The sequence below is a fragment of the Biomphalaria glabrata genome, chromosome 15, assembly GCF_947242115.1.
Source record: "Biomphalaria glabrata chromosome 15, xgBioGlab47.1, whole genome shotgun sequence".
Lineage (NCBI taxonomy): Eukaryota > Metazoa > Mollusca > Gastropoda > Planorbidae > Biomphalaria > Biomphalaria glabrata.
In genome coordinates, this window is record NC_074725.1 from 13630536 (window position 1) to 13643022 (window position 12487).

At 32.4% G+C, this 12487-nt stretch overlaps 1 protein-coding gene across 3 annotated transcripts in view; it reads left to right on the forward strand.

The window, feature by feature from the left end:
- LOC106055682 (mediator of RNA polymerase II transcription subunit 12-like protein) overlaps nucleotides 1-12401 on the forward strand; it is a 39484-nt gene extending 27083 nt beyond the window's left edge. For 2 of the 3 annotated variants that reach the window (XM_056011957.1, XM_056011959.1), the window contains 17 exons: nucleotides 649-750; nucleotides 1508-1582; nucleotides 1742-1857; nucleotides 2141-2311; nucleotides 2813-2951; nucleotides 3049-3120; nucleotides 3952-4061; nucleotides 4676-4799; nucleotides 4919-5080; nucleotides 5382-5521; nucleotides 6413-6515; nucleotides 7116-7232; nucleotides 8156-8389; nucleotides 9621-9807; nucleotides 9925-10138; nucleotides 10303-10447; nucleotides 10852-12401. In XM_056011957.1, the coding sequence (XP_055867932.1) occupies nucleotides 649-750; nucleotides 1508-1582; nucleotides 1742-1857; nucleotides 2141-2311; nucleotides 2813-2951; nucleotides 3049-3120; nucleotides 3952-4061; nucleotides 4676-4799; nucleotides 4919-5080; nucleotides 5382-5521; nucleotides 6413-6515; nucleotides 7116-7232; nucleotides 8156-8389; nucleotides 9621-9807; nucleotides 9925-10138; nucleotides 10303-10447; nucleotides 10852-10992 (2352 nt within the window). In that variant the 3' untranslated portion in view covers nucleotides 10993-12401. The remainder of the gene's footprint in view (nucleotides 1-648; nucleotides 751-1507; nucleotides 1583-1741; nucleotides 1858-2140; nucleotides 2312-2812; nucleotides 2952-3048; nucleotides 3121-3951; nucleotides 4062-4675; nucleotides 4800-4918; nucleotides 5081-5381; nucleotides 5522-6412; nucleotides 6516-7115; nucleotides 7233-8155; nucleotides 8390-9620; nucleotides 9808-9924; nucleotides 10139-10302; nucleotides 10448-10851) is intronic. The other variant, XM_056011958.1, reaches the window with a different exon arrangement.
- The last annotated feature ends 86 nt before the right edge of the window (nucleotides 12402-12487 follow it).

Consider the following 12487-nt stretch of genomic DNA (forward strand, 5'->3'; position numbering starts at 1 on the left):
TTAGAAGTAAGAATTTAAAAAATTTTGCTCAATGCCATTCATTTAATTATAGGAGTTCATATTTTGTTCAAAAAGATCATTTCTAAAGCAAAAGGCATGGCTATTTTATTTGAAGACACAAAGATGGATAGGCATAGGTATTTTATTTTTGACACAAAGAGGCATAAAGCATTAATCATTCAGAAGTCAGCTTAGGTTGCTGAATTCAGTTGTATCATGCCTTTTAGTTGTTGTTTTAGTGTTATAATCTTTTAAATTGTGAACAGAAAAAAAAAGAAAAGGAAAATTTAAGAGATACATTATGCTTCCTTGCCATTTTTAGTTTTACTGCAGGGATGTTTAACTATATATTAAGGAACAAATCTGAAAAAAAAATAAGCATGGTTATAGTTCTTTATTACAAAATCTGCATAGAGAGACTTTTTGAAAGTAATTCTTTGAAAAGTTTTCATTGAAAAAAAAAATTGCTAAGTTAAAAATTAAAACAGCCCTCACCTAAGTTCTTACAAACTAAACAACTACATTAATATACTAATTATATTATTTGGTTTCTTATCTAGCTAGAATTGTAACTCACTTGTGCGCTAAATATTCCATGGTTTTAATAACTGATTGTGGTTTTAAGTCTCGTGATTGTCTGTTCCCCAGGCCCAGCAGTTGCTCCAGTTGATCTGTTATCCTACAGGTGTACCCAATCAAGTGGAGGGCTGTGAGCCAGAGAATAAGCATGTGGTTCAAAGAGTTCTACAGGTGGGTACAAACATGGAACATGCAGCATAAGAGTAATTTAAGTATTGTTGCTCTCTAAAAGCACCTAAGGTTTGTGTTTAGATACTTTTATAACTGAAGGATAAAGAAAGAAATGTAAAAAGAGATACCCTTATTTAGATGCAAATTAAGATAGATTAAATATTTTTTTTATCAACTATCATTGCTTATTGTTATTATATAAGTTAATCAATTTATGGGTCATTAATTACCTATTATTGATATCTTAGTACTAAAGGTTGCAACTGGGTTTGCGTAACCATGTGAAACACTGCATTCATCCTTAATCTTCAGAATCAAAGACATTGCCATTATTAAAGGCTATAGCCATAATTGTATTCACAATTTATGGGGCACAATGATAGAAACTATAGAATGGTTGATAATATTTTTGTTAGAATACTGATGTCTAGTTGTCTTTTGATACAGTCACTAAGGAATATGATTGTATTCAATTACTATCTATTATTGAAATCTTAATATTAAATTGTGTAGCATAGCAATACAATCTATATGTGTTTTGATGCAGTAGGTGCTATGGAAGTATAGATAATAATTACTTATGAGGTAGATGTCTAGTCTTTTGATCTACTCTGCCAATAAGGTAGATGTTATATTGCTTGCATTCTGTGTAATTTATATTTCTAAGGGTGAAAAATTTTTTTTTAAATTTTTTTTTTTGTGGTTACCACTTATAATAATAGATTCTGATGTTTGAAAAATTACTTTTTTTTTCCAGACTTTAGATCAGTGGACACTGAGAGTATCTTGGTTAGAACTGCAGTTGTTGTTTGAGAGAGCTCAGTCCGTAGCAGTAAGTGGAAACTTGTACTTAAGATAGGGGTCAAAATATTTGGGCTACAGTTTTATATAATATGTATTTTTCAAGTACATACAAACATTGCTGAACTTTAACTCTTGACTTGACTTTTATTGTATGTTCATCTATCATGATAGCTAACTATTTCACCAGGAAACCAACAGTCTGTTGGAGCTAGTCTCTCGAGGAACGATCGACCTATTTGATCAGTTGACTGAAAACAAAAACACATCTGAGAGCTCCTCGGTCTCTATCACCTCAGAGAACAAGTAAATGTTTACAAAATAATTCTCATTTTGGCTGAACATGTATCTTTTCATTTGCATAGTTTATCAGTATTGACTAGGTCTTGTATATTTGTATTTATATGCTACATGGTAAAATATTTGTCTGCTTTCAAATCCTGGAGAAGCTCATCCAGCTCTAAATAAAAAGTATCTGATGGGGGAAAGTAAAGTGATTGACAAAGGCTACCTTTCAAAGAATTAACTTAAGACTTTTCATTTGCCTTCATGGTCAGTCTTACATTGGAACTTCTTTTAAACTGTTTAGGTCAAATATAGAGAACACAATCTGGCTTGTGGCTCCCCTGATTGCCAAGCTGCCCAGCACGATCCAAGGAAGAGTTCTGAAACTTGCAGCTGCTGTTCTAGAACAAAGCATCAATGAGTATTCCTCTGCTAAAAATAAACAGGAGAAAGAGAAAGAGAAAAACATAAGAAGGTATGTGACATCCATCAACACATTCTTCAGATAAATATTTTACTTGTCTTGTGCCTAATAGCTCTTTTTAAAATTTTTTTTTTATGCCTCTGTTGATATTAGTTTTTTTATTAGCTAAATTTAAAATTCAATACTTAAGTTAGGCTGTAGAAAAATTCATTTTCTTAAGAAAATATAGTTTCTAGTTCACTTTATTAGGTGTATAGACTTGTGTTTGTAGTTTTTCAATACAATTATGTGCAATATATATATGTGTTAAAATCTAAAATCATGGTGTAATGAGACTTGTGGAAAAAAATTACCAGTTAGAAAAACAATTTTTATGGCAACATTTCCTCCTCACTTAACTTGGGGAAAAATGAATAAATAATGATATTTTTGTGTACCAAAAATTTGTGTGCTTATTTTAGTCATCTTCTGGGCATACAACTGGCAAATTATTCATCCTTTGTAAAGCTTATTGGACTGGTGCTCTTATTTTTTTTTTTTTCAAATATTTAGCAAAACTCTCCTTGGGCATCAGCCATTTTTGTCCTTGGTGCTAAGCTGCTTAAAGGGACAAGATGAGCAGAGGGAATTTTTACTCAGATCACTCCTGAACCAAATGGAAATGTTAATCAGTAACTTCAAGGACTACACTGTAAGTAATGACAGTGCATTAGTACAGTAATTAAATGATGATGTCAGTGAAGTGATCAGTACATGAAATGTGTGTGTTTTTTTTTTGTTACTTTTAGGAGAACAAGGGCCTAGAGGAAGGTAAAATCAGACAAAGTATTCAGGAATGTATTCACCTGAGACTCTCCTTGGTAAGTTATCCCAAACAAATCCATTATTTTTGTAAAACTCTGTTTAGAAAAAAAAATCAAGTGTTTAGAAAAAAAAATCAAGTATTTCTTTTTGTTATATTGGTTTCATTAATATTATTTAAGTTTTTGTGATGTTTCTCTAATAACCTCAATACAATAACCTACTAGAATAATTTTTGTTTTTTTTAATTATTTTATTGAATCCATACTGTAAGAAGAAATTTTCATGAATCACCTAATATAAAATAAGTAGAAATGCCTTATTGAAAGGGAGGAGTTTCTACAGACAATGCTGTACCCAGATAAGTTTGTACTCCAGTCATCTGTTCTTAAATGATCGATTTTAGAGAAGCCAATCTTGTGTACTAATTGTTTTGTTTTTTTACCATTAAAAACAAAACTGAGATATTTTTACAAATTTTCATGTAGTTAAACTTTTCTTTCCTGGAGGAGGTGAGGTGATTTGACATCTCAAATAATTATATAGGTTTTGTTAAACACTGCAAGGCATCCAGCAAATAACGCTGGCCAATATCACTAGGTTGTGCTTATCCTTTTTCTTCTGGCTCAAAGATAATGCTAATCCTAAAAAGGATATTTGTTACAATTTTTATTCAGACTTTGAAAGCCTAAATTATGAAAATAACTTGACTAGCAGTAAATTAATATTTATATTGTCTTATTGGTTCATATTTTTTCTCAACTGTCAAACAGGAAGGCTTTAGAGGCACTAAAATAAATGAACCCTGAAATAATAGAACTCACTAGCACTAAGGATTCTTAGTACATGAAAATGAAATATGGACAAAATTTTCTTTTTTTTTTTTTTAGGTTGGTGGCATCTTTGATGTCATTCAGAGAAATAATGCCAGCACAAGTGACTGGGCTCTCATACTTGTCCAGCTTGTTAGTCATGATATGATTGATTGTCAGTCTAACAGGTAGTGTAGTCATCACATGAAGTTTGACTTAGTTATTAATACAGAGATCTGACAAGTGTTTTTTTTTTGTTGTTGTTTTTTACTAAATTATAAATGCTACCTGATAAAAGTTAACCATGGTGTTTCTTCTTTTTTTTTTATTTTGATATTGCAGTATTACCTATATGTTCAACTAGGCTAGAAATTTTAAATGATATCTATTTCACCAATAAATAAATATACATACATATATATATATATACATACATATATAATGACATATCCTTATACATAAGCATTTCTTTTAAAGTTAAAGAAAGCTAAAATCATAATTCAAATAGTCTTTGTAGTCTTTGTGTTTATTTGACTATACACATTGTATTTAGGAATACAGAAGTGATAAAAAATGATTTCATATTTTTTCATTGGTACTGTTTTATTGCATTAGGTCACATAATTTAGACATTAAAAATTTTGTTTTAATAAAGTCTGAATTATAAGTGACAGATATTTTGACTGAAAACTTTGTTTCACTGTCTGTATAACTATTTTATTACTTCAGTAACTTATTGCCTGCATCTAAAATGTATCTGTATATTTTGTTTTACACTTGAATTTCTCTTTATGTCTTTCAGTGAACTTTTCCTAACTGTTGTGGACATGTTGACAGTTCTTATTCATGGGACCTTGTTGTCTGAAGGCCAAGAAAAAGGAGATGAGAACCGAAAACCCTATTTCAATCTTATTAAAAAATTAAGGGTAAGTAGATGTTTCTTTGGAGAAAGTTGTTTAGATCATTTATTGTTAAAATATACATATAGCATCTATGGTATTTTACTAATGTTTTTGTTTTTTGTGTGACTTCTCTTGGTGTACAGAAAGAACTTGGAGATAAAAATAACCCTACCATCGATCAAGTACGACAATTGTTTCCCCTTCCCAAGAAGCAGTGTGAAGTCATCACTGTTGAGCCTTATGGAGCTGTCCTAGACAACAAAGGAAACAGAGTGCAGGGGTTTGATGCCATTGGGAAAAAACCAGTTAGTATTGTAGTTGCCATTCACTAAACAGGATTTCCATGTATTTTTAAAATGTATTTTTGGGAAAATATGGATAAATATCATACAATATTTCCTAGATCTTGATTTTTGGCTTCATAAAAGTTAATTTTTATTACATAAAAAGGGCAAGCATTTCTCTTTAATTTTGTACCAAATATAACATTTATGAAAACAAACCAAAAAGTTATTGAATAACATGGTTGAAGTGAATAAGAGTTAAGTAAATGAATAAAGTTAGGCAATGAAAGTTCAATCTTAATGTTGAGACCTTATATTTTAGGGACTTCAAGTGGCCCAAAAAGTAGTTTTCAACCCTTGGGAAATTATTGAAGGCCACAAGAATATGCCACCTATTCCTTGGTCTTATTTTGGAGCTGTCAGGCTGGAAAAGAAAACTCTGAAATATGAAGAACAAAAGAGGTGATTATAAATTTATATAATAATTAATGCTTAAGCCATCAGCAGTGTACTTGCTCACTTATTTTGGCCATTGTATTCTTATAGAGTGTTCTGTTGAAAGATTTACAATTAAAATAAATAAATTTTTTGTCAGTTCTGTTAAGTTTTTTTTTGTGATAGTGGGTATTGCAAAGTAGGGATGGGACTAGGTGGGTCATGAGACTATTGACCCCTGGGTAGCAAAAAGCTGAAGTGAACACAACAGATCAAAAAGTTTTAAGAATCTGGATGGTTGAGAGGTTTGTTTGCCTAGTTCTGTGTTGCTGCTAGGTGGAGTTATTGAATTGGAGTGTACATGTTTTAAGCCCTGGTCAGAATTCTCCATTTAAAGTAAAGTAACCCATTCAGTACTTGCAATCTATAGGGCAGATGATGTAAAGGTCATCTGTTTCTTTGACTAATTGTTAACAAGGGTGTCATGTGACCAGCACAATGATCAACCACTTTTACTTTCCCCAAACTAAAGTCAGGTACCCATTAGAATTAGGTGGATGTCCTAAACATAAAAAAATCCCAGTCTTCACCAGAATTTGAACCCGGGACATCTCAGTTTGGAAGCCAAGCTCAGCCACCACACTCCTGCAGAACTGTCAGTTGTTACACTATATTTAATTCACCATTTTCTCTCTTTTATGTGAGAGAAATAACTTTAAAATTTCAAAATGAGAAGAGACAAAAAGAGCTTTTACTTAATTAATGCTTGAGTCACTAGCAATGTACTTGCTTACAGATGTTAGGTCCTTGTACATTCTACTTGCATTCCTTGTTTTCGAATTAAAAAAAAAATGTATGTTCAAAACTTCTATTTAAATTATTGTATATGACCTTATACTGTATTTGTTTGTTTTGCAGACTTGACCTCTATCACAGCCATTGTTTACGTAAACCTTTGTCCTACTACCTAGAGCCACCTAATCTGCCACCAGAAGATCTAGAGCCAATACCAGAAAAACATGTAAATATGCCCAGCTTTTTCTTCAATTGAAAATCTTTTTAACTTTTATTTTGCTTCATCCTTGTTCTTTGGCAAGTGATTGACAAGTGTGTTTCATGGCATGTACTCATTGGAGCTAGTTGGACAGAAGGATGTCCTAAAATCCTATTATAAAAACTCTAGCTCTTGCTGGAATTTTAAACTATTGACTCTACAACATAGCACTGTAAAATTCTTACCTCATATCCTTTGTTTCTCAATATGCTTGTATTTATTAAATCTGAATATTTGATGCGCATGTAACGCCTAATTAGAATGTACTTTTTTTTTCTATTTCGATTACATGATAATATTTTTAAAAAGGATTAAGTATATATTTTTAAAAAGAAAATTGAATGGGCAACATTAATTAAGTCAAGAGCCAATGAAAATGTTTGGGAATAAATATTTTGAGGAAAAATGTCAAATGTTTTTAAATTTGTTTCTCATTTATTCATATTACCATTCTAAATTACATACAAAAATATTATAGGTTTGATAAAAATAAATTCTCCTTGATCTGAAGAAAAATATTTCATCTGATGTTTAATGCAATCCAAATTTAATTTGCTTATCTTCTAGGATGAGAAACCCAGAGAGCATATTGAACATTCACTAGATCTCAAGAAAACAGTTAATAATAAGAAAAAGAAAAGACCTGCCAAACCTGCTCCACCAAGTAACTCCTTCCCGAATATTGTGAGTCATGACATTACATTAGTATTTTGGTATTTATCCTAAATTTATCCTAGATTTCATGGGATTATTTATTTATAAGAAATACAGTTCAGTCTCATGTCTGCAGTGCTTTTTTGTGTGGAGAAAGTCTTTTTCCTGGTGTCTAACAGTATGTCTAGATTATTGCTTGATCCAATATGGTATTGGTGTTTCAATAGCCTGCAAGCACCTATTCTCAGTCTTAAAATAGTGGTTTCTGTATATTTGACATGAGGCCAAGCATCATTTTCTGATGGCTCGTTTTCCTTTTCACTCAAAAGACTTTTGGTGAACGCTTTAGCTTCACTAAGAGATAAATGTCATCATCATCATCAAACACCATTTGAGTGAGGGCTTGAGAGGCTCAAATCCTCTCTTGCAAAAGCCCTGGACAGAAACCCTGCTGTCTTGCGTAGTGCATAAATGTCCCCATACAGGTCAAGAATTTTTGGTTTCCCAGACCTGTTGAGATGGAGATCAGCAAGTCTGGGGCAGTCAAACAGAATATGAGGCACGGTTTCCTCTTCCTCCCCGCAGCAGGGGCACCGTGAATCAAAATTTAGCCCTAGCCGTGAGAAATATGAGCCAACAGGACAATGGCCTGTCCTGCACTGTGCTATAATAGCTTGCTCAGGCCTGGACAGCCTCCACCACGTGGAAGTGAGGTCAGGGCGCCTCATGCGCTCCCAGACTCCACAGGCTTTTTGGGAATTGTCCCAGCACTCAAACCACTTTTCCATTTCTTTTTTTCGAATTAAAGCCAGAGCATGATGGAAACTTACAGCTTGTTCAGTGGGTGGAATTTGCCCTCCCTGGTGGGCCGAGGAGTCTGCAACAGTGTTGCCAGTCAGAGATATATGTCAACTCTTTGTTTTCCTTAATCATTGTTTTTATTAACATTTCAGAATAATCCCATGAGACCTACTTACTACACTCAACCCGAACCAATATACAGTCCAAATACACCGCAGATATGGCCGTACAACATGCCCCCGCAAACCCCATATATGTACAACAATCAGCAGCCGCAGCCACCCAGGCCAAGGATGGGCAATCACAACAACTCCAAGATTGTCTTGAGCAAGATGTTGATGAATAGATCCATTTCTGCATCCAATCCAAACTACATGCAACCCCCTGTAAGTAGCCTTGTGTTTTGGGATCAACTTTGACTTTATTTGTTACTCTAATGCTTTTAGTCAGACACTTCGTACTCTTTCTTACTCTTGGTTTGTGAGTTATGAATGAATTAAAAATTTGTAAAATTTTTGAAACTTAAAATCATAAATATAATATTTGAAATACAAAGTAACTTTTGAGATAGAGTTAAAAAAAAATATTTTTGCTAACATTCTTCAATGTTGATGACAAAATGTTGACCTGAATACCATATTTTTTTCTGCAACATGTTTCACTGGCAAGTTGTTTTTTTTTTCCATTCTGTTAAGAGCTTAGAAAATAGCAATGTACCTAATGATAATGATTACTCTACTGTACCTTGAGTGCTGCGTGAATGACTGTTAGTTTGAGTTAAGACCTTTAGTAACCAAATATTTATAAGCTATTAACTTCCCCAAAATATTTACCTGATATATATATATATAATTTACCCCATTAAGCATTTTCATCACTCACAGTTTCTATTGTCTAATCATTTTTAACTGTAAAGACTAGCAGGGCAGTCTCATGCTACATAGACTAAGAAATAATGCTCAGATTATAGTATCTCCATATTTGACATTATTTTCTCTAAGTTTCAGTTTTCTACTTTATGTATTAAATGTCCAGTACAAATGCTTTGAACTTACGCACAATGAAAATGTATCAAATGTGTGAAATTATAAAACACCTTTATTTCAATTCCAATTATTAGCTTCATCTCTCTTCATTGGTGGAAAAGTTTGAAAGGAAAAAGTTCTTCTTTTTTTAAAGCTTAGGTTTAACAGTTATAATTTTCTCAGAATTATTTAATCATCCTTAAAATTAAATTTGTTTTATGTCTTTTCATCAAAAAAAAAAAAAAATTAATTTTGACACATTATGTCACACCGGCTTCAGGGGAATTACTGCACTCAACTCAGTTGTTTCTTTTATTCAATAACCAGTTGAATAAATAAATAGACATTTTTTAATATTTTGCACACTGTATATAAGGGAAAGCTTCAGGAATGTTTTGAAATATCCAAATGTAAAATGCTAGACTAGATCTAAATTCTAGATGAAAGACTCCTTGCAATGAACTCATGAAGCATTACAAGAAATAAATAGAATGAGAAATACTAGACCACCATCAGCTTTATAAAGTAGGCGTTGATTTTTTAAACACTTTTTTGTATTACTTGTATTATTTGTGCGACATGATACTTTCAGACACAGTTGCCAGGACCCTCTGGAATGGCCATGTCAAAACAAACACCTCACCACAATGCAGCTCTCAGGCACCATATTCTGCAAAGAAATCGTGGGATGATAGATTCTAGTCAGGGAAGCATGTTTACTGGAGCCATGCCTGGACAGAATCAAGGAGCTATGGTTCACCCAATGGGACAGCCTCAAAGTTGGTGCCATTCATTGTATACATCTGAATCTTGCCATTGAGCAATAAAAAAATATAACTTTTCCAATGTAGCTTTTAATGAACAAAAAATCATTTTTAACCATTCTTTTATTTCAGACAGTTATTATAACACAATGGGGGCTCAACAAGGTCGTATGATAGATCCAATGTCAGGTGGTAGTGGTATGATGACTGGAGGATTTAATCAGGGTTACCAAGGAGGACCTCAGGGAGCATCTATGATGGGTGGTGGCATGCCGACACAAACTGGTTTTATGCCTAACCAGGGAACTGGCCAGCCAGCTCCACAGTATGGTTCTAACCCTCAGAGGTAGGTTTTTTTGATAGTTGCACAATGAAGTTGAATGTTCAGTTCTAATTACAAAGGCTATTCAAAGTTTATTTTGAAATTAATGTAATCTTTAGGAAAATACTATTTCACAAAAAAAAAAAAATTCTCAATTTCTACATTGTTGCTTTTTTCCCCATTTAAAGAATGAATACAGGCATGGGTACAATGGCCCCAGCATCATCTACTGCAATGAACAGTTACAATCAGGTTCCTATGCCTCCCAATGTTGCTGCAGGACAGCATCAACAACCTTACATAAGTGGGAATCCCATGCAGCTCAGGCAGCCGGTAAGAATAGTCTTGTATTGACATGTATGCTTTAGTCAACATTTTCAGAGAGTTTCAGCTTGCATTTTCTAAGTTTCATTCTTAATGTTGCAATGTAAACATTGGTATTTAACTATTGAATTTTGTATGATAATTCTCACTATCAAACTTTTATACTTAGTATTCAAATGTGTTTAAGACCAGTTATTAAAATCTCCAAAATTTACAGACTAATTCTAGTTTATAGTACTATCTTTAGAACCCATTAAATGAAAATTGTAGATCCCTTTTGATATAAATATTTTACATTATAGAGGCTATCTATCTTTTGTTCATTCAGTTAACAGCAAACATTTTTATAAAGAGTTTTGATGTTTTTTTAATTGACTTGATATCTTATGTTGATGCCTTTGTTGGACTCTTAGCAGATGATGTCACAAGCTGGCATGAATCCAATGCAAGCTCCTCAGCAAAGAAATGTCATGTCCATGAGAAGACTTTCTTCTGGAATGCAGGGTCCACCTCCAGGGCCTGCTCCTCAGTATGGATCTTACACCCAGTACTAATGAAGTGACGTATTCAGAGTGAGGTTCTGTCAAAGCATACATGCATCCACATATTTTGTTGGGCTTGATGCATTTATGAAGGTCAACGTTAGTTTTGACTTTTTAAATGTAAACATACTTGTAAATAAATGTTCATGTGTTATTTTTTTTTCATGTAGATATTTTGTACATTATGAATTCTGCATTTAGTTGTTTTTTTTATTTTAGTGCAAACTGCCATTAGATTGTTTTAATTTAAGATTCTGAAACAATAATGAAGTGCAGTTCAAACTACTTGTGTATGGCATGCTCAGCAAAAGAAATTTAATGTTACATTTTTTAATGTACATTTTTATGAACTATTTTGTAAAAAATAAGAATGAATTAATACTTCAGCTAAACAGCAAAATGTCTAATCTTTAAAGGCTCAACCCAAATACTTTGTTTTAATGTTTGTTTATTTTTAATAGCTTTACACATACAATACTTTTATAAAAAAAAACAATGGTATTAAAAGATTTTTAAAACTTGATTTCACATACATGTGGGTTTTAAACTAATCATTACTTTTCCTACATTTATGCAAACCTAATTAGTTCACTGATTTATGGTGTGCTTATTACTAAGCATTCATATGAACATTATAAATATAATGCAATAAACTTTTGTAATTTACATTTAGAATTTTGAGTCAAAATGCATTGCTATTCATTTTTAAAGCCCTTTTCTTTTTAAAATTCTACCACTCATGGGGTATGCACTTTTGGGACAACCAAAGCTTGACCATAATGAATACACACAAGCATTAATGGCATTTTCCCATATTTTATCAGTCTTGATCTACTTGAATATTTGAAACAATACTTTAAAGAAGTTACAAAGTGTTCAAGATAATTTCTTTCAATATTAACTTTAGTACATTATCATCTTTCTATCCACTTGAGTTGGACATATTTGCTATTAGAATTACCTAGATCAATATTTATTATGTCCACTACAGCTGTAGTGATCTATTTTCAAGGATAATTGTTTTGTATCAACAATGTATTGGTCAGGAATCTCAGTGGATTCATTGCTCTGTAGTGCTCCTGGTGTTGCTGCCTGTGGGACCATTGTGCTGAGTGTATTGCTGGTTTTGAAAATGTAGACAGATGTGCACAATTGTATAAGAAGCAATTCAGTGTTATTCTCATTTTCTATGGCCGGTGTGTGTCTGTTGCATCATGTCAGCTGATAAATGTCAAGTTATAAATTATTGCTAAATGAATCATATTGATTCATTTTGTCATGTTAGATCCATAAAATTATTTGTATTGATATATTTGTATGTTATTGTCTTGTTAATAACATCATTATGTACATTAATTCATTCATTTCTGTATGTTTGCATTCATTTGTCATATTTTATTCTCAATAAAATGTGTTTACAAACTTAGTTTGTCAGTATTAATTAATGACTGCCTAACAGGTTGGAAATGAATATCTTATGAAAATTATGTGAATCATGCAAAGGTAA